This window comes from Oryx dammah, unplaced genomic scaffold (genome assembly GCF_014754425.2).
Source record: "Oryx dammah isolate SB20612 unplaced genomic scaffold, SCBI_Odam_1.1 HiC_scaffold_23, whole genome shotgun sequence".
Classification (NCBI taxonomy): domain Eukaryota; kingdom Metazoa; phylum Chordata; class Mammalia; order Artiodactyla; family Bovidae; genus Oryx; species Oryx dammah.
In genome coordinates this window covers 35638059-35662879 of record NW_024070207.1, presented here as the reverse complement: position 1 = coordinate 35662879, position 24821 = coordinate 35638059, and the positions used below count along the sequence as shown (strand labels likewise).

General features: G+C 37.9%; 1 protein-coding gene across 3 annotated transcripts in view; it reads left to right on the top strand.

Moving 5' to 3' along the window:
- The window catches only part of ENOX2 (ecto-NOX disulfide-thiol exchanger 2), a 188727-nt gene that overhangs the window by 153248 nt on the left and 10658 nt on the right, over positions 1-24821 (top strand). For 2 of the 3 annotated variants that reach the window (XM_040265252.1, XM_040265250.1), the window contains exons 10-12: positions 3802-3916; positions 22169-22350; positions 24670-24777. In XM_040265252.1, coding sequence (XP_040121186.1) covers positions 3802-3916; positions 22169-22350; positions 24670-24777 — 405 coding nt within the window. The remainder of the gene's footprint in view (positions 1-3801; positions 3917-22168; positions 22351-24669; positions 24778-24821) is intronic. The other variant, XM_040265251.1, reaches the window with a different exon arrangement.

The following is a 24821-nucleotide window of genomic DNA, read 5'->3' as shown; positions in this document are numbered from 1 at the left end:
AAATCAAAAATGTCAGCTGGTACCAAGATGATTCTTTTCATGCATTTTCCTCTGTCTAGGGTTTTTGTTTTATTCTATGTTGAAAATGCTTTGTCCTTCATTGTGGAACAGTATGTGAATATCTAAGCTTCACAAAAAGTTACCACATGGAGAAGGAAATGGCAACCCACTCCAGGATCCTTGCCTGGAAAATTCCACGGACAGAGGAGCCTGGTCGGCTACAGTCCATGGGGTCACAAAGAGTTGGCCACAGTTGAGCGACTGAGCACAGAATAGACTCAAAGTCATCATAATGCATTTTGAAAAGTCACTAACAGTTCACTGTTTAAATAAAAATATCGCAGTTCTACTATGGGCAACAAAGTGGTGTAAAAACCTTAGGAGGGCTGTCTTACCTTTTTTGATGTACTCTATCAGTGACATGACCCAGTCAATTTCAGGTAGAGATTTACAAATGAAAATTTCTGGAAAATGTTTTTGCATGCCATTGCCACTCATTTTGCTTCCCTGGTGGCTCAGATGGTAAAGAATCTGCCTGCAATGCAGGAGACCTGGGTTTGATACCCTGGGTAGGGAAGATCCCCTGGAGAAGGGAATGGCGAACCACTCCAATATTCTTGCCCGGAGAATTCCATGGACAGAGGAGCCTGGTGGGCTACAGTCCATGGTGTCACAAAGAGTTGGGCGTGACTGAGCAACTTTCACTTACTAGAGAAAGTGTAAATTCCTTGGATTGGCCACTCATTTGGCTTCAGTGATTCAACAGTCAGGATGGGAAAAGGGGCAAATCTAAGAGGCAGCTATTTCTCTTGCTGCCTACACTTCATTGACTCAAAGTCCTCCTGCTGCCTGCTCCTGTGTCCACACTAGGTAGAGTGCCTTCCTTAGGTAAATGCCACCTTTCAGTTCTTTACTCTGAAGGTATTTGTTAGGGCCTGATTCCAAAAGTAGAGCTTTTTTGATCTATCACAGAATATAGAAAATAGGCATCTTAGATATCAAGTGCTTTAAGGGTAAGGTTTTCAAAGTGTTAAAATCTCATTTACTTTACTTACAGGTGGTGTCATTTACTGAATGCTGTCCCTATGTTTACTGTCATCTGGTGCCCTATAACTGCTATTGTTCTCTTTGCTTATTTATATTTATAGAAAAGTAATGATATGGGCCTTAGTTTCTGTGTAGCTAAGAAGGATTGGCTAGTGGTTAGAAGGTGCTATGCTTTGCCACTTTGTCTGTCTGGCTGAATATCTATCTGAGAGCAAGCTTCTCCTTAATTTTTCTTCCCCTTTCATTATCAGCTAAAGGAACTGGTAATTCTTGTTTTTGAAGTATTTTGAGGCATTGAGGTAAAATTTGCCCTTAGGTCCATTATTTTTCTAGGGATTTTTTGAAGCTGGGAAAATTCTCTAGATAAGCTGTATCACTTAGTTATTGAACAGTTTATACTTCTAAGAAGAGATTACACTTTCTTGCCCAGCTGTAAGCAGAAAAGATGCTTTGCAGATGCTGAGCAGCTGCAGGGCATGTTTTAGCTATCAGATCTTCCAGCCCTGGGACATTTCCCTAGAAAGAGTACAATTTACTCTTCAGAGAAGCACAATAACTTCCCCAGAGTTAAACAACATGTCTGTGAATTGAAAGTTAGTCTCTGCTTATACCCTCTGACAGTCTACATTTTTGTTAGGCACCTAGGAGAGCCACGACTTTTCCTGATGAAGTAAGTTGTACAATATTCGAATTTGCCAGTGTCAAACCTCATTGTGATCACCTTTCCAGTAACAGCTTTTTGATAACTGAAATCCAGACTCCTGAGATAGAATGAATTCTTAGAAATGAGCAATTCCGTTACTGTTCTCTGTGCAATGAGTTTGAATAAGACATAGTAAATCTCTCTCTTGACACAGTCCTCTAAAGTTCATTTTTTCTCAAGCAAGTCATTATTTTCTTCTATTTTAAGTAATGCCCCTGCAGCACATGGAGGATCCTATGTTAGTATTTCTATTTTTTTCTGTTTTTTTTTCCCATGACTTCTTAGCTATCAGTGATAATACTGAATAGCTCACTTTTTAATAGGTTCTTTTATTTATATTTAGTGTAAACTTACCTTGATATAGAAATTTTTTCCTGATAAAAGGAATGAAAAGGGAGAAAGGAGAATATTAGTTGAAGTAGTGATTAACTGTAGCATTAATTATTAAGAAATCCATTTGAAATATTTATAATCTCCCTAAATGGAGGCAATTTTCACCAGACAGCTTTGGACATTTCCTGTATTACGGGCCAACTGGGGCTAACCTAGGCAAAGAGTTCTCAGCTCAGTGTGGAGGAGCCCCTGACAGGCATCAAGTGGCCTCTAAATGATTGCAAGCTGTTCAAAAATAGAGTTCTCATACATGAATTTTTTGAAAAAGTGACTTTTCCAATATTATCTCAATCATTTCCGTTGTTCTTCATACCGGATCTGTTTACATCCGGTAACACACCCCTTCAGCCTGAAGAACTTTCTTCAACTTTTCTTCTAGTGCAAGTCTTTGGGTGACATATACATTTATATTTGTCTGAAAATATATTAAATGTCATCTCTATTCTTGAAAGAATCTTTCTCTGAATGTAGAATTCTGAATAAATAGATATTTTTATTTCTTCTTACACTTTGCACTTTTAAGACTTGTTTCCCTAACTTCTGGCTTTTACTGTTTCTGAAAGAAAGTTCTTGTAGGTATGTCAATTAATTAAGGGTTTTACCTGCTGATCGTGAATACTTTGCTTTTAAGTCTTTGGATTCTCTTATATTCTTTTAAAGATTGTTGATTTTGTTTTAGTGGTCAGTTTACTTTATTGAACATAAGCTAGCAATTGTCTCTCTTTGATGGCAACTCAAATCTCAGCTGAGTTTTTCACTTTAGCTGTGTAGTTTGGAATCTGCTCTGTGCTTTCATGGTTCAGGGATCATGAAGAATTTGAACAGTTTTTATACACAGAATTTGGATTCCTCTCTCTTTGGCTGACTACTTTCTGGGATCCCCTCCTCACTTTCCAGTGGCTGTCCAGTGGTGCGCTGAACTCTCTCTATTTCTTTAGGATATAAAGCCCGTGGATATTCTGCTTAAAAGTTAGCCACGCTGTGAGGTTCTAGCTGTAGTCTGCTCTCAAAATAGAAGTCCCTTTAAAACTGGAAGACCCACATGCTTCTTCCAAGAGTCAACTCTTCTTCAGAACGTACCTGCTTTTGTTCATCCTCTAATGCCATCAAGTAGTTAGGGAATTGGTTTGGTTTTTTGTTGTTATTATCCAGGAAAGGGTTGATCTGGTAGGAGTTCAGTCCTAACAGCTCATTTGTCACTCTAAACTACTAAACCTGCAAATGTTTGATTAAAAGTTGTGTTGAGTAAGACTATAAGGGGAGAGGAAAGAGGATGGAAGGCAGTGAAATCAAAGGATTTGACATGGGAAGGTGAACATGGCAGAACCTTAAGGGAAAGTCCAGAAATCCATGTGAGTAAGAGATGGAAGGTGTTTCACAGTCAACAGCACTGTCTAAAATGGGAGGGATTCAAGAATCATCAGCCGCTAGAGCTCTGGTTATAGAAGGAGGGCCTATGCAGGGCAGAGTGCACAAAGTTTGCTTTGTCTATTGAGACTGTCCTCAGCCTCAACGTGCCCCTTTGCCTCTGCCTTAAGACCACTCTGAAGTTTTGTTACCCATTTAAAAAGACCCTGCTTTCCCTTGTCCTTAATTCTGTTTATTTCCTCAACATTTTCAAGACTTTCCCACCTAAAAAGCATGCCTTTTAACCTTAGGAAATTCGCAACATACATAATGATGAATTAATGGGAATCAGGCGAGAAGAAGAAATGGAGATGTCTGATGATGAAATCGAAGAAACAACAGAAAGAAAAGAAACCGAAGAATCAGGTAAAGAAAATCCTGCTTTGCTTTATGTAACTAACACCTACTGAGAGGGACGATGCTTAAAACCATTAACCACTGGGGAGGCATAGGCACAAACCCATCAGACTGGAGCCAGCTGAAAACAATCTGTGAGGCCACATAAGTACACACTGGCTGAATGTCAACTATGTGGCTACAGGACTTTTTGTAGTCTTAATTTACCCCCATTTTCCATCATTAAAAGTAGACTTTTTATCCTAGGAGCACTGGATATTTAGACATCTTTCTTCCATATTTGACCTGGATTTATATGTTCTACAGTAGAAACCATAAGATGGTTCACGTATAAATAGCTGAACTTTTAGGAAAAATAACTAGATATCTACATCACTTATATTTTACACCAAAATTAATAACAAGTGGATTGAAGATTCAAATGACAAAATCTATATATAGCAAAAGACATTTTGGAAAATGTAGGAGTTGGTTATATAATTTGGGTTGAAGATCTCTAAAGATAGAAATCATAAAAGATATTTTTGATAAATGTATCTGCATAAAAGTTAAATATTTCTGTTTAAAAATCACAGAGTTAAAGAAACAATCTACAAACTAAGCAGAAATATCTACAATATATGAGCCTGCCTATCCACTGCTTTCCATTGTGGTTACTTGGAGGCTTATCAGGAACCAAACAAGGGTCTACAAACAGCTGTCTGGGTAAAGGTTTTTGCTGTTACCTAACCTAGTCAGGCCCTCACTGCAAGGTGATGGCCATGGGATAAGTCCCCAGAGGAACTCAACTGGCAAACCTGGTGAACAGTATAGCAAGAGCACCCTTCAATTTCATAACAAACCGTCTTGGAGGGGGGATTGCTATGGGAGAAACGAAAATCTCAGCTAAAAGACCAGCATCTTCAGGTAAACCATTCTAGATAATCTTAGCAGTCCATAGACAGGACACTGGACTAAAGTTAGAACACAGGGAGTTCTAACCCCAGCTCTGCCTTTCTTGACCTAGGAAGGCCTTCTTCCTCAGTGAGCCTCAGCTTACATGTTTATAAGAAATACATTATAAAAAACATCTTAATATAGATTTTGTAATGGTTAAGTGAATTCCTTCATTCCTTTATTAGCCATTACATTCCAAGAACTATGCTAGACATTGGAGATATGGTAGTATACCGCCCCTACTATGTGTATGTCTGTGTGTCTGTGTGAGAGATGGAAAACAGATAGATTACAATGCAAATTAGAATTTATTGGTGTTTGCATATTGAAGTGAGCAGCTTTAGCCACTTGTGCGATCCCAGAATCTTCACTCGTAAGGAAAAGAAAAACCACCATTCAGAGTGTTTTTAAAGCATTCATTAGCTGTTATATCTGAATCTCCTTTATTTTTGCCATATGTTAGATCCCTAAACATATAAGTGTCCATATATATTAAATAAGCCCTTCACAATCAGTGGATAAGTAACATTTTCAGAACAGGGAACTAATAACTACAAACACATACTATAAACTTATAGCCAGAATAAACCAAAAAATGTAATAATAATTGAACTACTCAGATGATCTAAGTGTTTAACTGAGATATTTTATAGCTGATTAATCTTTGACTTGTAGGATTGCCTCCACCTCAATGTGTGCAGTATTGTATACAGTGTTAATCCACTATTACCCTGAAATGAATGCAGCAATAAGTTTGAGCATCCACTTGATAAATTGCTGAGTTTGAGGAGTTATTTGGAGAGGAGAGGGGTATATGGGAGATTCAGATTGAATGTACTTACTAGGGTTATATAATTGCATTTTGCTCTGTATCTCTTTTGAGTTAAAAGCTGTATTGGCTACTGCACAGAATCTTATTCGTTTAGAGACTGGAAACTCCCTGACAGATCATCTTATAGCTATTTTCCTTCCTGTTCCACATGCCAGGATGCTGCTTTGTCAAATAAAGCTATCTACAATAGACTTAATGGAGCTTACCAAATAGCTTTTCTCCCAGAAGGTTTCAATTCATTTTAATTCAAGGACTTTTGTGCATTTTTCTTCCCCTCGATCGTATCTAATTTTGTTATCACATGTCTATAGTACTCAACTGCAGAAATCCTGCTCAGTATGAGCCAATGAGCAGGGCCTCCATTTTTATCTCGATCAGCTGTATGTTTTAGTTATTGCTTGGCTCCAATTAAAAGCTTAAACAACTAGATCTCAAAGGCTTTTTTCCTCCCTCTCCATGCTACCAAACTTGAATTTCAGGAGCCTATAGCATGCTTTTAGTTACAATTATTTCCCAATGAAAGTATGAGTCAAAGCTAGCAGTCTGTCACCTTTACTTGAAGTGCCACGAAATTTCTATTCTGTGAGATTCTCTATGCTAGCTAACCTCTATTTGTGATTCAGAACTGGAAATACTCTTGCCACGGAAAAAAGGACTGCTGTGCTCAGAGCAATGTGTTGAAGAGGGAGAATCACATCAAAGCAAATCATGATAGTGTAAAACTATTTCATTCTGTTGTTAGCCATGATGGAAAGTACATGTACTCAGTAAACATAATAGCTATTCCCTTTCGGTATGTATCTTCTGCTTTCTTCACTTAAACTGGTGGTTTTCAGATTTGGTGTGTGTGTGTATATATATATGTATATATATACATATATATATATATTTTGGTGTGTGTATACACACATACATATATAAATCATTGGGCTACCTTTTAAAATTCAGACTTCTGGGCTGCAGAGTCTGATTCAATAGGTCTGTAATAGAGTTTGGGAATCTGAATTTTATCAAGCATCCTGAATGATTTCTATGATCATGGTCCAGGAAGTTCATTCAGAAAACATTGACTTAGACTAATTCTCCATTGTTCTAGCCAAAGTTTTCTCTTCAGTTGATATCCAATCTCCTTCCTTTTCTCCTCCTATATCCCATTATTCTCACTTTAGGAGTTGATCAATTAGTTAACAAGCATTATGTCATAAAAGCTGATGGGTATAGAGATGTAATATATGTAAATACACATAAAATGTAAGAAATACCACTTGGTGCTGACCTGGAAAATACTGATTAGAATGCAGCAAGGGCAAGAGATATTAGTGTGGGCCAGATTAGACACCATCAGTGAAAATTGATTAAGGCCTTGAAAGTGAACAAGTTTGGATAAAAGGCAAAAAAAGTAAGAAAGCATCTTGATGCAGAGAGGGAAAAGGCAAAGGAGTAGAGCTTAAAGAGGGAAATAAAGATGATGTGTAATAAGGGTATAAAAGATTGAGTGGGCAAGATAGGTCTAAACCATGGGGGACCATGAATGCCAAGCTTAGTATAGTAGGCAATATGTCACTATAAGCATGTCTCTCAATCATGGCATTTGTATGATAAAACCAACATGAATTATATATTTTAGGAGATAATTTTGGATTGAGAAAGATAAGCCAGAGACTTTTTTTGTTTGTTTTGGTTTTTTTTTTTTTGGAGTCCCTGGGTGGGCCTGAAGGCCAGAGACTTTTATAGGAATTGAGATATAAAATGATAAAGATTGGGAATAGTGAAAGCAACAGGAACTGAGAAAATGGTAGAAGAAAAAATAACAGAGAGTATGAGATTAAAGATGCCAAGAGTCATTTGGGGGGAAATAAACTAAAATCTTGGGTGCCAGATTGGATGTAGATGATGAAGAAAGGAAAGAACTCAGAGTGAGCCTAGGTTTTCTAACCTAGGAGAATAGAAGGTTGGTGACTATTAGTTCGCTAGAGCTACTATAACAAGTACCACAAACCAAGTGGCTTAAACAACAGAAATTTATTGTCTCACATTTCTGGAGCCTAGAAATCTGAGATAAAGGCTCTGGCAGGGATGATTTCTTCTGAGACCTCTGAGAAAAATCTGGTTCATACTTCTCCAGCTTCTGATGGTTTGCTGGCCATCTTCAGTATTCCTTGGCTTGAAGATACATCAGCTCAATCTCTTCCTGTTCACATGATATTTCCCCTGTGTGCATGTCTGTCTCTGTGCCCAAATTTCCTCTTTCCATAAAGACACCAGTCATATAAATCTATAAGCCTGACCTAATGACCTCATTTTAACTTGATTACTTCTCTAAAGATCCTGTTTCCAAATAAGGTCACATTCTGAGGGCTGCAACATATCTTTTTTAGGAGAACAGATTCAATGCATAACAGCAGAACTGATAGAAATGGGCTGATGGATGGGACTTCTTTGCAGAATATAATGAGATCAGCTTCAGATAGTAGGTCGTTGCCATGCTGTGCTCAGTCACTAAGTCTTGTCCAATCCTTTTGTGACCCCACAGACTGTAGCCCACCAAGCTCCTCTGTCCATGGGATTTTTCAGGCAAGAATACTGAAGTGGGTTTCCAAGCCCTCTTCTAGGAGATCTTCCCAACCCAGGGATCTAACTCACGTCTCTTATGTCTCCTGCATTGCAGGTGGATTCTTTACTGCTGAGCCAGTACATAGTCGTTGTTCAGTCACTAAATAGTATCTGACTCTTTGCAACCCCATGGACTGCAGCACAGCTGGCTTCCCTGTCCTTCACCATCTCCCAGAGTTTGCTCAAACTCATCTCCATTGAGTTGGTGATTCCATTCAACCATCTCATCCTCTGTCACCCCCTTCTCCTCCCGCCTTCAATCTTTCCCAGCATCAGGGTCTTTTCCAATGAGTCAGTTCTTTGCATCAGGTGGCCAAAGTACTAGAGCCTGCCAGGTTCCTCTGTCTATGGAATTCTCCAGGCAAGAAGACTGGAGTGGGTTGCCATTCCCTTCTCCAGAGGTTCTTCCCTACCCAGGGATTGAACCTGAGTTTCCTGCATTTCAGGCAGATTTTTTACTGTCTGAGCCACCAGGGAAGCCCAGGAGGTAGTTAGAAAATAAATATAAATGATTTGTATACAAATCAGGGTTGAAGAAAGTAGAAGGAATAGAAGATAGTATTGATAGTACAAAGGTGTTGGCTGAAGTCTGGAGGATATAAATAAATGAATGTGAAAGACAAGTGAGAAAGAAGAGCAAAGGACTGAATACAGAACTTCGAGAACTACCCACAGTAAGGAAGAAGGAAAGGAAGAGGAGTTTGCAGAAGACTTAGAAAAAGAACAGTCTGAGAAGCTGGAAGAAAACTAGAAAAGCTTTGGATTATAGAAGCCACAAGAAGAATTTATAGAAGTAGGGAGTAAATAACATTAGCAGATATTATGAAGAAGAAAGGGTAACACTGTTGAGCAAGAGCTATTTTAGTAGAGTGATAGAGGTAGGGGCCAGAACATATGACAATAAGGAGAGAAAGTGGACAAAGATCACAGGTCCCAAAGTTGGTGATGGTGGTGGTGTAGTCACTAAGTTATGTCCGACTCTTGTGACCCCGTGGACTATAGCCCACCAGGCACTTCTGTCCATGAGATTCTGAAGGCAAGAATATTGGAGTGGGTTGCCATGCACTCCTCCAGGGGATCTTCCTGACCCAGGGGTTGAATCCAGGTCTCCTGCTTTGCAGGCAGATTCTTTACTGACTGTGTCACCAGGAAAGCCCACGAAGTTGGGTATTGAGCAAAAGCAAATACAGGCTTTTTAAATGGGAACTATAAGTGATGACAAAGTTAAAGTTAAGTTGTTGTTTGTCATTCAGGAGAAGAGAAGGAGGCCATGGAGAGTGTGAGGTTGAAGATGCTTGTGAATGAAAGAGTACTTATGGATAATTATGGAAGTGAAATCCTAGAGAAGAGTAATGTGAAGTGATCCGAATTCAAATGAAGTTTGCTTTAGAGAGGGGAGAACCCTCTTCCTCTAAGATAAGAGAAATGAAGCTAAAAGTATATATGCAGCCCATATAACAAGAGATTGGTCATATGTGGATAAGAGAAATGACTTGGAACAGAGACCATGAGGAGAGAGGAGCAGATCTGTAATAAATACTCTGAGCAGAATGGAAGGAAGAAATCAGTGAGAGGTGAGCGATCCATCAGCAAGGGCCAGCATGAGTCTCTATGGACTAGAACCGCCTAGCTCTGCAACTTCCCATAAAAGTCCTCTGCAGCTCAGGATGACTAGCAGAGCAAGTTGAGTCAAGTGACCATGAGTTAGGAATTGGCATGGTAAACCTGATCAAAGGTTTTCAGGTAAGTGAAGGAATAAGAATTCCTGAGGAGTATGCAGCAGAAAGCAAAGAGTAGACTGGGTGAAGTTGGCCACTCCAGGGCATAAAGATCCCAGCAAGGAAAAAGATCAGAGTCGCAGGGTGATGAAGGGCAGTGACATAACTGATGGATGAACATACTGTGTTTAAGAGGGGAGTGTAGAGATCTCAGAGGAGAAACAGTGAAATCCCAAGTGTGTCCATGCTGGCAGAAGTCTGATTGAAGTACTGACCTGCAGAGAAAAAAAAAGCAAGGCTTTTTGAAGTCAGGGGACTCACTTGAGATTTTGTCTGAACTGGCCTTCATGGGTCGTGCTCATATCTGCCACTTTTTCTTCCCACTCTTTGTTTTGCTTTTTTCTCTTTGTGAATCACTCCAGCTCGAGCTTCTTTTTATGAACCTTGAGAGGAGTGTTGCTCATTTTTCCTTCTATATTTTGGTAACACTTTTTAGCATCTTTCTTCTAAAATGTGGTAACATTTTTAGCATCTCCTTTTTTATGATTTTTTATTAGAATATAGTTGCTTTACAATGTTGTGTTAGTTTCTGCTGTACAACAAAGTGAATCAGTTATACATATACATATATCCCCTCCCTCTTGAGCCTCGAGCCTCCCTCTGACCCCCACCCCCATCTTACCCTTCTAGGTCATCACTTGTAATGCAGCTTTGTAAGGGTGGCTGACTCTCTAAATTTACTTCCATTAATTTTTGTTTGTTTGTGCTCTTTGTACCATTGAAGAAACCTAGGTATAATTTTTTTCATACCTAAAAGCACAAAGTCCTTTCAGATCTTTTGTTGTAGAAAAACATGTCTGTGATTTTGCTCCAAGTGGCTCCTCTAAAAGGAGGCATTCACAGCTGCCTTCATACTTTCATATCTGCCATGATGAACTGGCAGCCTTCAGATCTGAGGAGCAATCCCCATAAAGAGAAACTTTTTCCTATATAGGAAATCGTCAAAAAGGAGAAGCTGGGAACTAATGATGGCAGGAAAAGAATAAATTCACTGTACTATACTCTTTAGTATCAGGACTGATGGATTCACCTACTCAAACATATTATTAAAAGGGAATATTGAACTTTTCAATGGTCTGGCAACGTACAAAGAACTCCAACTTCAGAAATAGGCCCAATTAATACTAAGTCTGTGAAAGTAAAGACTTGGTGTCCTCATTAAAATGACAAAAACCTTAACTTTAAAGAGTGGAAAATATATTTTGTAAGTGAGGGCCCCCATTTTCTTTTGCTTAGTGACAGGTTCAAACTGAGGAGATTATTATCTGCTCCCGCTTAGCTGCAACAGTCCATCTCTGCTTATCAGGACGCCCTTTCTCCCAGAGAGGGAAAGCCGTCTTGCCTCCTCATTTTCTCAGAGGGAAAATATTTTCACATTTCAACTGGAGAAGATGCCTCTAACCATTCTCCTAGACCTTTGTCCTTTTCTCTGCCATGTTTCTCTACATGACTTGTAGGACATGAGCATAATCACTGGCCTGTAGTACAAGAAGAAACAAAAAGAGAAAGATGAAATATCACTATTTTGTATTGAGCTGTGTGGCTTGCCAGTGGACAGACATGCATACCGAAGCAGAAATACCTCACTGTCCATCTGAAGCAGCCACTGGATTTGGAGAGTAACCTCTGTGCTGTTCAGCCTTACTCCAGTTCAAGATGCTATCACTGGTACTGACCCAGCAAAGCAAATCAAATATTTCTTCCCCTGTTTGGCAGATAGTCAATGTCTCTTTTTGCATCCAGTTCCAAATATATAGTCATCTTCATCTTTAGCATCTTCTAAGGAAATGGTTCAGTATTCTTACCTGGAGAATTCCATGGATAGAGGAGGCTAAGCAGGCTAGTCTATGGGGTCGTCAAGAGTCGGACATGACTGAGTGACTGACACTTTGGTGTTGTGATTATTAAGAACACTGCCTGTCTGAGGAAACTATCCCAGCCACTGGGAAGATGGCAAGGATAGATATTATTTGGCGTGCTGTGAATCCAACTTTCACTTCAAAGACACAAAATCTGTGTGATTATGGCAACAACTAAAATCAGTAATAAAACCAAACATAAAATGAATGTATTGTGCCAAAGATCTCTTGTAAATTTTTAAGCAAAAATGCGAGGTTTGAAACTGCTATATCAAGATAATTACATGGCCATTCACAGAAAACAAACGTGGACACTGAGAACATGTCTCAACACTACTCTGGTGAGAAGGCATTTCTCACCACACCCTGCCTATCACATTGTCACTCTTCTTTGGATTGTTGTTGTTGTTGTTCAGTAGCTAAGTCATGTCCCACTCTTTGTGACCCTATGGACTGCAGCACGCCAGGCTTCCCTATCCTTCACTATCTCCTGGAGTTTGCTCAAACTCATGTCCATTGAGTCGATGATGCCATCCAGCCATCTCATCGCTCTGTTACCTGCTTCATCTGATCACATCAGCCTTCATCAGTAACTAATTATTTTAGGATAACCCTCAGATTCAAGGCATTGAATTAAACCCAGCACTTTCCTATAGGCACCTTTTTTTCAGGAATAGGAAATGTTTTCACCCTTGAAATATAATTTTCTTCTATATACTTCATCTTTATAAAGCACAACTTCTTTTTGTTCATTATGTACAGGGTGAATCTTGTCTTTGCAACCCCCTTAGAAAACTATTCTTCCACCATTTATAGCTAATAATCTCAAAGATTTGATTTCAATTACTTTTTTTACTACCTTCTACCAAAAGTTACTTCCCATAGGTAGCTGAGAAAATTCACACCTTTGTCAAATTGTATAACATTATTTATTTATTCATTTTATTTCTTTCTTTATTTCATGTCTTTTTTGGCCGCACTGGATCTTCATTGCTGTGCACAGGCTTTCTCTGGTTGCAGCGAGCAAGGGCTACTGTTTGTTGTAGTGCATGGGCTCCTCATTGCAGTGGCTTCCCCTGTTGCGGAGCACAGGTTCCAGGGCACGCAGCCTTCAGTAGTTGCAGCACACAGGCTCAGTAGCTGTGGCTTGTGGGCTCAGTCGTTGCGCAGGCTTCAGTAGTTGTGGCACGCAAGCTCAGTAGTTGTGATGCATGGCTTTGTTGCTCTACAGCATCTGGAATCTTCCAGGACCAGGGATCAAACCCATGTCCCCCGAATTAGTAGCTGGATTCTTATCCACTGCACCACCAAGGAAGTCCCAAATTATCTTTTAACATTCTTATACATTTAATGTACAGATTTGTAATTTTACCCATTTTGATGATACCTCTTTTCTGAACTCTATATTCTGTTAGGAATCAAAAAGGGAATAAACTACAAATATGTCCATTAATTTGGAGTGTAAACAATAGAGATGAGTGGAATCTCATTTTTTACCATAGTCATAAGCCTGGAACTTGGAAGGAATTCAATAAATGTTGAATGAATGACAATCTTCTCATTAAATATTTTGAAGTAGCTTTTATGATTTTGGATCTTGAAAAATATGCCATAACCATCAATAAGTTTAATCTAGGTTTCCCCATGTGTCTTATTTTTCAATTAATAAACTTTAATTTTTAGATCAGTTTTAGGTTCATAACAAAATTGAGCAGGAAGTACAGAGTTCCCAAATACTGCCAGTCCCCATATACATACAGTCTCCCACTATCTACATCCTGCACCCCAGATGTACATGAATTACAGTAGCCGAATACATCCTCATCACCCAAAGTTCATAGTTTGCATTAGAATTCACTCTTGGTACCCATTTTATGGTTTTGGAGAAATATACAAAATGTATGTGTGTACACAATTGTAATATCATACAGAATAGTTTCAGGGACCTTAAAATCTTCTGTGCTAAACCTATTCATTCTTCCCTCCACCCAAATACCTGGTAACCACTGATTTTTTTTTTACTGACTCTATAGTTTTTCCCTTTCCAGACTAGCATATAGTTGGGAACATATAGTATGTAGTCTTTACAAATTGACTACTTTCACATAGTAATATGCAGTTACATTTCCTGCATGTCTTTTCCTGGCTTTGTATCTCATTTCTTTTTAGTGCCATTTATTATTCAATTTTCTGGATGTATCACAGTGTATCAGTGGTTAGATAACTACTAAAGAACATTGTGGTTGCTTCCAAGTTTTGGCAATTATGAATAAAGCTGTTGTAAATATGTATGTGCAGGTTTTTGTGTGGACACAGTTTTTAGCTCATTTGGGTAAATACCAAGGAACATGATTACTGGATCATATCATTAAAGTCTGTTTTGTTTTGTAAGAAACTGCCAAACTGTCTCCCAAAGTGACTGCACCATTTTGTATTCTCACCAGCAATGAAGGAGAGTTCTTATTTGCACCACATCCTCACCAGTCCTTGGTGGCATCATTGTTTTGGATTTTGGCAATTCTGATATGTTTCTAGTGATATCACACTCCTGTTTTAATTTGCAATTCACTAATGACATATGGTGTTGAAATCATTTCATATGCTTACTTGTCATTAGTATACCTTTGGCAAGGTGTCTGTTCAGATTTGTAGCCCAAATGGGTTGTTTGTTTTCTTATTGTTGAGTTTTGAGAGTTCATTGTATATTTTGGATAATGGTCCTTTATCAGCTATGCCCTTTGCAAATATATTCTCCTCAGTCTATGGCTTTTCTTCTTGATATTGTCTTTCACAGAGAAGCTTCTATTTTAATTAAGTCCAGGTTATCGGTTATTTCTTTCATGGATCATCCATTTGGTGTTGTGTCTAAAAACTTACCACCATACTCAAGGTCAGCTACATTTTTCTCTTATGTTATCTTCTAGGAGGTTTATAGGTTAGGATTTTTCACTTAGGTCTATAATCCATTTTGACTTAATCTTTGTGATGTCCAGTTGTTCCAGCATGTTTGTTAAAGAGTCTATTTTTGCTCCATTGTATTGCCTTTGCTCCTTTGGCAAAAATTAGTTGACTCTATTTATGGGGATCTCTTTCTGGACTCTCTAATCTATTTAATGGATCTGTTTGTCTTTTCTTTCACCAACACCACACTGTCTTAGTTACTTTAACTTTCTGTTAAGCCTTGAAACCAGGTAGCATTGGTCTTCCAACTTTATTCTACTCTTTCAATGTTGAGTTGGCCATTTTGGGTCTATTGCCTCTCTTTATAAACTTTAGAATCAGTTTGTCAATATCCACAAAAAACTTGCTTGGATTTTGATTGGGATTGCATTGAATCCACAGATCAAGTTGGAAACAATTGATATCTTTATGATATTGCTATCCTATCCATAAACATAAAATCTCCCCATTTACTTAGTTTTTTTTTATTTCATTCATTTTTTCACTTGAATTCAATGTGAATTGAATGATTTCCACTCATTTTCAACCTGAGTTTTGTAGTGTTCTTCATATAGATCTGGAATGTATTTTGTTACATCTCTACTTAAGTATTTCATTTTTGACCTGCTAATGTAAATAGTGTGTTAGTCGCTCAGTCGTGTCCAACTCTTTGCAGTCCCACAGTCTGTAGCCCACCAGGCTCCTCTTTCCGTGGGATTCTCCAGGGAAGAATACTGGAGTGGGTTGCCATTATATATTTTCATTTTAAAATGATCAAGGGCATTAGACTATAAAAATAACACATATTTTAAAAATAGTCTATACTGGAAAATTATCTCATTTTCTTGTCTGATTGAATTATCTGGGACTTCCAGTACAATTTTGAAAAAAGCAGTGATAAGTGGTGGCATCCTTGCCTTGTTCTTAATGGGAGTGATTCAAGTTTCTCTCTATGATATATGATGTTAGCTGTATATTTTTTGTAGATGTTTATTATCATATTGAGGAAGTTCTCTATTCCTAGTTTACTGAGATTTTAAAATCATGGATGGGTATTCAATTCTGTGAAATACCTTTTCTGCATCTATTGATACTATCATACAATTTTAACCTCTTTAACTTGTTAACATAATGAATTACATTAATTCATTTTCAAAGGTTGAACCAGCCTTGCATACCCAAGATGAATTCCACTTGATTGTGGTATATTTCTTCCTATACATTCTTGCACTTGATTTACTAGTATTTTGTTGAGAATTTTTACATCTATGTTCATGAGAGACAGCAGTCTGTACTTTCTTTATTTGTATGTCTTCATATGGTTTTGGTATTAGGAAAATGCCAACTTCATATAATGAGTTAGGAAATGTTCTCTGTTTCTATCTTCTGGAAGAGATTGTAGAAATTTTGTATTATTTTTTTCCTAAATAATTCAAGTAAATTTATGTGGGCCTAGTAGTTTCTACTTTCAGTTCAGTTCAGTCTCTCAGTCGTGTCCGACTCTTTGCGACACCATGAATCTCAGCATGCCAGGCCTCCCTGTCCATCACCAACTCCCAGAGTTCACTCAAACTCATGTCCATCAAGTTGGCGATGCCATCCAGCCATCTCTTCCTCTGTCATCCCCTTCTCCTCCTGCCCCCAATCCCTCCCAGCATCAGGGTCTTTTCCAATGAGTCAACTCTTCGCATGAGGTGGCCAAAGTATTGGAGTTTCAGCGTCAGCATCAGTCCTTCCAATGAATGCCCAGGACTGATCTCCTTTAGGATGGACTGGTTAGATCTCCTTGCAGTCCAAGGGACTCTCAAGAGTCTTCTACAATGCCACAGTTCAAAAGCATCAATTCTTCGGCACTCAGCCTTCTTCACAGTCCAACTCTCACATCCATATGTGACTACTGGAAAAACCATAGCCTTGACTAGACGGATCTTTGTTGGCAAAGTAATATCTCTGCTTTTCAATATGCTATGTAGGTTGGTCATAACTTTCCTTCCAAGGAGTAAGAGTCTTTTAATTTCATGGCTGCAATCACCATCTGCAGTGATTTTGGAGCCCCAAAAAATAAAGTCTGACAGTTTCCACTGTTTCCCCATCTATTTGCCATGAAGTGATGGGACCAGATGCCATGATCTTAGTTTTCTGCATGTTGAACTTTAAGCCAACTTTTTCACTCTCCACTTTCGCTTTCATCAAGAGGCTTTTTAGTTCCTCTTCACTTTCTGCCATAAGGGTGGTGTCATCTGCATATCTCAGGTTATTGATATTTCTCCCGGCAATCTTGATTCCAGCTTGTGTTTCTTCCAGTCCAGCATTTCTCATGATGTACTCTGCATATAAGTTAAATAAGCAGGGTTACAGTATACAGCCTTGACATACTCCTTTTGCTATTTGTAACCAGTCTGTTGTTCCATGTCCAGTTCTAACTGTTGCTTCCTGACCTGCATACAGGTTTCTCAAATTTCTACTTTAGAGAGTTATTAATTATTGATCCAATTTTTTAAAGTGATAGAGGCCTATTCAGAGTGTCTACTTCTTGTGTGTGCATTTTAACAGATTTCAAGGCCCATTTCATCTAGGTTATCAAATGTGTGGACTATGTACTATGGACTGCACTATGGACTAGTTCAGTTCAGTTGCTCAGTCGTGGCCGACTCTTTGTGACCCCATGGACTACAGCACGCCAGGCTTTCCTGTCTATCATGAACTCCCAAAGCTTGCTCAAACTCATGTCCATAATGTTCCTTTATTATCCTTTTAATGTCCATAGTACCTATAGTGATATCCTCTCTTTAATTTTGGACATTAGTAATTTGTGTTTTCTCTATTTTTTTCTTAGTTAGCCTGACTAGAGGCTTCTCAATTTTATTGATCTTTACAGAGAACCAGCTTTTGTATTCACAGATTTTTTTTCTATTAAGTTATTGTCTTCTATTTAATTGATTTCTGATCTATTTTTACTATATGTTTTCTTCTGCTTACTTTAGATTTAATTTGCTCTTCTTTTTCTAGTTTCCTAAGGTGGAAGCTCAGATGATCAATTTTAGATCTTTCTTCCCTTCAAATATATGTATTCAATGCTACAAATTTCCCTCTAAGCATGGCTTTCACTGCATCTCACAAATTTTGAGAAGTTGTATTTTTTATTTCCATTTAGTTCAAATATTTTTAAATTTCTCTTGCAATTTCTTCTTTGACTCATGTATGTTTTAAAAGTATGTTGTTTGATCTCCAAGTATTTTGGAATTTTCCATCTATCTTTCTGTTATTGATTTCTAGTTTAATTTCATCGTGGTTGGACAGCATACCCATTGTGATTTGCATTCTTTTTATGTGTTTAGATGTGTTTTATGATGAAGAATGTAATCTGTCTTGGTGAATGTTGCATGTATGCTTGAGAAGGATGTATAATCTGCTGTTAAATGCTATACATGTCAATTATATCCAGTTAATTGACGGTGCTGTGGGTTCAACTGTGTCATTACTCATATTCTGCCTACTGGATCATTCCACTTTTGATAGAGGGGTATAAAGTCTCTATAATAGTGGATTCATTTATTTTTTTGTTGCAGTTCTATCAGACTTTGTTTCACTTATTTTGATACTCTATTGTTAGGCTTACACACATTGCTTGTTATGTCTTTGTGGAATACTAATGCCTTTATCCCTATGTAATGCCCTTCTTTAGCCCTGATAATTTTTCTTGGTCTGAAGTCAACTCCACCTGAAATTAGTATAGCTACTCTTACTTTTTTTTTTTTTACTAGTGTTAGCATAGTGTATTGTTTAGCATTCTTTTACTTTTAATCTATATGTATTTTTATATTTTAAACATTTATATTTATATTTATATATTTATATTTTAACATTAAAAAAATAAAAAAATTATATTTTAAATGTTTCTTAAAGATACCATTATAATTGTCTCTTGTTTTTTTTTACTCTGACAATATCTGAATTTTAATTGTTGTATTTAGACAATTGACGTTTACAATAATTATTGATGTAGTTGGATTAACATCCACCATATTCTTGCCTGGAGAATTCCAGGGACAGGAAGCCTGATGGGCTGCCGTCTATGGGGTCGCACAGAGTCGGACACGACTGAAGTGACTTAGCAGCAGCATATTTGTTACTATTTTTTATTTATTGCTCTTGTTCTTTTTGCCTTCTACACATTTCTAGCTCCTTGTGGTTTTAACTGAGCATTTTATATGATTTCTTTTTACTTCTTTCTTAGCATATTGGTTATACTTGTTTTTTTTACTTTTTTAGTTGTTGCCCTAGAGTTTGCAATTTACATTTACAACTAATAAGTCCACTTTCAAATAACCCTATACCAATCTGTGGCTAGTGCAAATATGTTATCATAATATAATCCCAATTCCTTCCTCCTGTTCTTTGTATCATTGCTGTCATTCAGTTCAGTTCAGTTCAGTTCAGTCGCTCAGTTGTGTCCAACTCTTTGCGACCCCATGAATCGCAGCACACCAGGCCTCCCTGTCCATCACTGTCTCCCGGAGTTCACTCAGACTCACGTCCATCGAGTCCATGATGCCATCCAGCCATCTCATCCTCGGTCGTCCCCATCTCCTCCTGCCCCCAATCCCTCCCAGCATCAGAGTCTTTTCCAATGAGTCAACTCTTCACATGAGGTGGCCAAAGTACTGGAGTTTCAGCTTTAGCATCATTCCTTCCAAAGAAATCACTTATACATAAGCACACACACAAGCATACATAATTGAATGCATTGTCACTGTTATTTCAAGCAAACTATTATCTGTTAGATCAAGTAAGAATAAGAAAAAGTTTTTATTTTACCTTCACTTACTCCTTCTTTGATGCTCTTCCTTTCTTAATGTAGATCCAAGTGTCTGACTTATGTCATTTCCCTCTGTCTTAAGAACTTCTTTTAACATTTCTTGCAAGGCAGGCCTAATAACAAATTCTCTCAATTTTTCTTCATCTGAGAAGGTATTTCTCCTTTACTTTTGAAGAATAATTTCACAAGGTACAGAATTCTAAGTTGGTGGATTATTTTTCTCTCAGCACTTTGAGTATTCTCTTCATTCTATTCTTGCCTACATGGTTTCTGAGGAAAAGTAGGATATAATTCTTATCTTTGCTTCTCTATAGGTAAGGTGGTTTTTTCCCTCTGGTTTCTTTCAAGATTGTTTTTTCTCTTTAATTTTCTGAAATTTAAGTGTTACGTGTTTTGGCATTTATCCTACTTGATGCTCTCTGAACTTCCTGGATCTGTGGTTTTGTATCTAGTATTAATTTAGACATAGTCTCAGTCATTATTCTTTTACATATTGCTTCTGTTTCTCTTTTTTCTCCTGACATTCTCATTATGTATACATCTTTTGTAGTTGTCTTACAATTCTTACATTTTCTTTTCTTTGGGGGGGTTGATTTTTTTTTTTCTTTTTGTGTTTCAGTTTAGGATGTTTCTATTGTCAACTCTTCCAACTCAAAAATTCTTTCCCCAGTCATGCTCAATTTACTTAGTAAGTCCATTAAGGGGACTTTTCATTTCTGTTCATGTGTTTAATCTCTAGCATTTCTATTTGATTCTTTCAATTTCCATCTCTCTGCATACAATATCCATCTATTCTTCCATGTTGTCTACTTCTTGTATTAAAACCTGTAGCATGTTAATAATAGTTGTTTTATTTTCTTTTTTGGCCACACCTTGTGGCTTGTAGGATCTTAGTTCTCCAACTAAGGATTGAAGCTGGGCCCTCACAGACTCAATTGAAGAATTTATTGAAAGCATGGAGTCCTAACCACTAGACCATCAGGAAATTACCAGTAATAGTTGTTTTAAATCCCTACTCTGATAACTCCAACATTTCTGCCATATCTGACTGTTTCTGATCCTTGCTCAGTCTCTGCAAACTATGTTTTTTACTTTTTAGTATGCTTTGTAAATTTTGCTGAAATCTGGACATGATGTACTAGGTGAAAGGAGCTCTGTTAAATAGGACTTTTTTGGTATGGTGGTAAGTTGTGGTGAGAAGAGAATCATTTTATAGTCCTATGATTAGGTCTCAGTCTTTTAGTGAGCCTGTACCTCTGAACTTCATAAGTGGTCCTCAGTTTTTTCTCCTCACTTAGGTGGGACAGAATGGCTAGAGGGAGCTGGAGCTGATTGGTTCCCCGGGTTGGTTAGGCTCTAGTACTACTCCAGTAGATTAGGTTCTGGTAAAATAATTTCTTCTGAAGGCAATTCTTTTACAGAAGAACATGATACTCTGGCATATTTCAAAAGGGTTTCTTTCTCCCCTGCCCTGCTGGAAGCACATAGGAATTTTTCTCCAGTGTTCACTCTGAGGACCAGGTGGAGCTTCTGTACATGAGACTCACAAAAGCGTAGGAACCAAGCTATGACTGGGTCTCCCTGGACTTTTTAACTCTCAGACTTGTCTACACTGAGCCTCCAGCAAATTGCCAAGTATAGTTTAGGTTTTCCTACCTTGTCACTGTTTCCTGTGACATCTGCTGATGGCTTTCTGGTCTGGTAAGTTGTGATCCTCTGTATTCACCTGTTGTCTTTCCAGTTGGAGGTGTATGAGTTTGCATTGTTGCTTCATTTCTCTGTTGTATCAAAGAAGAGTTGTTGATTTTTTTCAGTTAGTTCAGCTTTTTACTTGTTGTTAGGATGGAATAGTGACTTCTAAGCTCCTTACATGCTAGACCATAAACTGGAAGTCTTTTTTTTTAATGCCTCACCACATGGCTTGTAGGATCTCAGTTCCCTAACCAGGGATCAAATCTGGGCCCTCAGCAATGAAAGCACAGAGTCCTAACCATTGGACCACCAGGGAATTCCCCAGCAAGTCTTGTGTCTTAAGTTTTACATTTACCTTTCCTCTATAGGACCAGAGGAAACTGCATTAAAAAGCTGCATTTAAAAAAAAAAAAAACAACTGTAAGCAAAATTATTGAGTGGACAGTCATCAGTTCAAGACAATTAGCCTTCTATTTTATTATTAAAGACTCATCATTTGCTGCATTTCAAGTAAAAGTAACTGATGTTACCTAGAAATACTTTAGTGATGTTTAGAGAGAGGAATTGAAACGTGATGGGGACTTTTGTGTGTTGGAATTCTGTGTTCGTTTACAAATATGTCTTTGTGCTTTTGTATCCATCTCTTGCTATGATAGCCAACTCAGACCTAGAGTTTCTCATTGAGAGACTTTTCATACATGTCAGTTTAAAACACCAAGTCTTCATGGGGCTAAGGTGCACCACAACAGAACCTGGATATATGGTTTTTCCTACTTTATATTGATTGTTTAGCTTTAGTATCACAGGCAGAAGCTCTGAAAGAAGAAAATGACAGCCTCCGTTGGCAGCTAGATGCCTACCGGAATGAGGTGGAACTGCTCAAGCAAGAACAAGGCAAAGCCCACAGAGAAGATGACCCAAACAAGGAACAGCAGCTGAAACTCCTGCAGCAAGCCCTGCAAGGAATGCAACAGGTAAAGGCATTTTGGTTTTCTGAGCTTTTTGGAAGGTAGTAATCAGCTCCTCACCTGTAAAAGGGCCCCCAGAAGCAAATAGGATAGTGAACCTCTTCTTCTTGATATTCTGTTTTCTGGCATGGCTGAGGAAGGGATTACATATTGTAGTTCATGTAATCTTTGGTAAATACAGAGAAAACAATGGATCACCAGTTTCCAAAGATTGTGTGTTCAGTAAAACATACTTAGCAATAAAACTACACTGAGCATAACCTAATCTTTTCTTTATGCTACCAAATATACTTTAGGATTTGAACAGAGTCTCAAGGTCATTATGAAGAACCTTAATTACTTAGATAAGCAAAAGTACTGGTGAATAAGTATCTAGTTGATACAATGCTAAATAATACGGTCTTTTAGAAGAAATGACCGGAATCCTACTCTTGATTTGGGTGGAAGGAAGGATGTTATAGACTTGTAAGTATCAGTGCTTTTGGGTACATAATACCAATTTGCTTTTGTTTTGTTTTCACAGTTGTTTGTGTGAATGAGTTTACCTGCACATTATCCCAAGTGTAAAAAGTAAAGTAAATAAGTGCATCCAACTGTAATTGCATTCAAAAACAACACTGTGTAATAGATGCTCAATGTCTAGAAGTTTTACATGGTTATCACCCCAACAAGCCTACTATTTAAAGATACAGCATCTGTTCCCATTATAGCAAAGGAGTACTACTTCTCAGTAAGGGTACTATCCTCTTCTGTATTGCCAGACTACTAGCCATTTTCCTTACAACTTAAATTGTGCAATAATTTTTTAGTTGTGTGCCTCAGAATTATCTAGGGTGAAGCTTATTGATGGTTAGAAATCACAAATTGTGAACATGGAGTCTCTTCTGGCACTAAGAGCCCCATGTTCCTATTACTTCTGCTATCGTTGTCTTCCTATGTGACAAGCAAGATCACATTAATATTTCACGTTTCCTATTAACAAAATGTGTGAAGTAATGGTTACCTTCCTTTTACTGTCACCATGGAGTTTAATTAGAATATGTAAGTTACATCAGAGATCTTTCCACCAACAAAATACATCTCCTCAGCTAGACATCAAAGAATTTTGACAATGTTCATTGTACTGTGTCTTTTATCCTTCTCAATGGTCTTTTGCAAGCCTCTGAAAAGCAAAACATTTTCCCATTGTGGTTTTCCCCTCTTTCCTTGATTTTGAAACCACTCCAACCTAAGAATGGAGCGGTTCAGTTGAAAACTAATGAACTTTTTTGTTTTCATTCCATCGCTTCAAAAACCTCACTGAGACAGTTAGGTCTCTACCTCCTGAAAAATTAATTTTATTTATTTTGATTACCTTTTATTGGAAAGTAGCCGTGTAAACCATGGTAAAATTTCTGCCATCTTATCCCCAATGGATGTATAGTCTAATATGTTGGTTAGGAACACTGGCTGTGGGGTTGACTCCCCCTGAACTGAAATTCCAGCTCTGGCACTGACTATCTGAATAGCCTTAGGCAAACCACTAAACCTCTCTAATCTTCAGGCTTATGTATCATAGGATTATTGTGAGGCTTAAATGAGATCATGCATGTGAAACCCTTTGCCTAATACTTGGCACATGTTAGATACTAAATACATAGAATTTGTAATAATCATTAATGATGAATCCAGTTCCTTGCCTACTGATAAGGGAACTAACATTTGTGAAATTGGATTCTTTACTACTTTCCTCACAGAAATTGAGCTTGGCTAGGAAAATGGCAATTTGCAAGAATGCTTTACAACATTAAGCTCTGTTCTATGCTAAAATCAAGATATTATCCACATAGTATTAACTGCACCCTACACTTACATCACTTCCTTGGTGATTCAGGGATAAAGAATCCCCCAGGTTTAGTCCCTCAGTCAGGAAAATTCCCAGGAGAAGGAAATGGCAAACCACTCCAGTATTCTTGCCTGGGAAATATCATGGACAGAGGAGGCTGGCGGGCTACAGTCCATGTGGTCACAGAGTCAAACACGACTTAACAACTCAACAACAACAGCAGCCTTACATCTGGCTGGAATAGGAAAATTAAGTGATTAGACCAATTAGTTTCTCAGAGTGTTTCTAAAATATGAACAAATCCAAAAGACTTATAAGAGTCAGATAAAATAATTTCAAGTGAAAAGTGTCTTGATTTTCCCTTTAGTATCTTTGCATGAAGAAATGAGTGTGTGTGCTGGGGGAAAGTGAGGCAGGCCTGCCTAATATCTAACTTCAGCCAGGGTTTTTGAGTGAAGTGTGGCTTCTTAGGACTTGATTATCTTTGGTCTTTCTTGTAGCATCTACTAAAAGTCCAAGAGGAATACAAAAGGAAAGAAGCTGAACTGGAAAAAATCAAAGATGACAAGTTACAGGTGGAAAAAATGCTGGAAAATCTCAAAGAAAAGGTACATGAATCCTAAGTGTTCCTTTTGCCTTGTTCCTTTCCTGC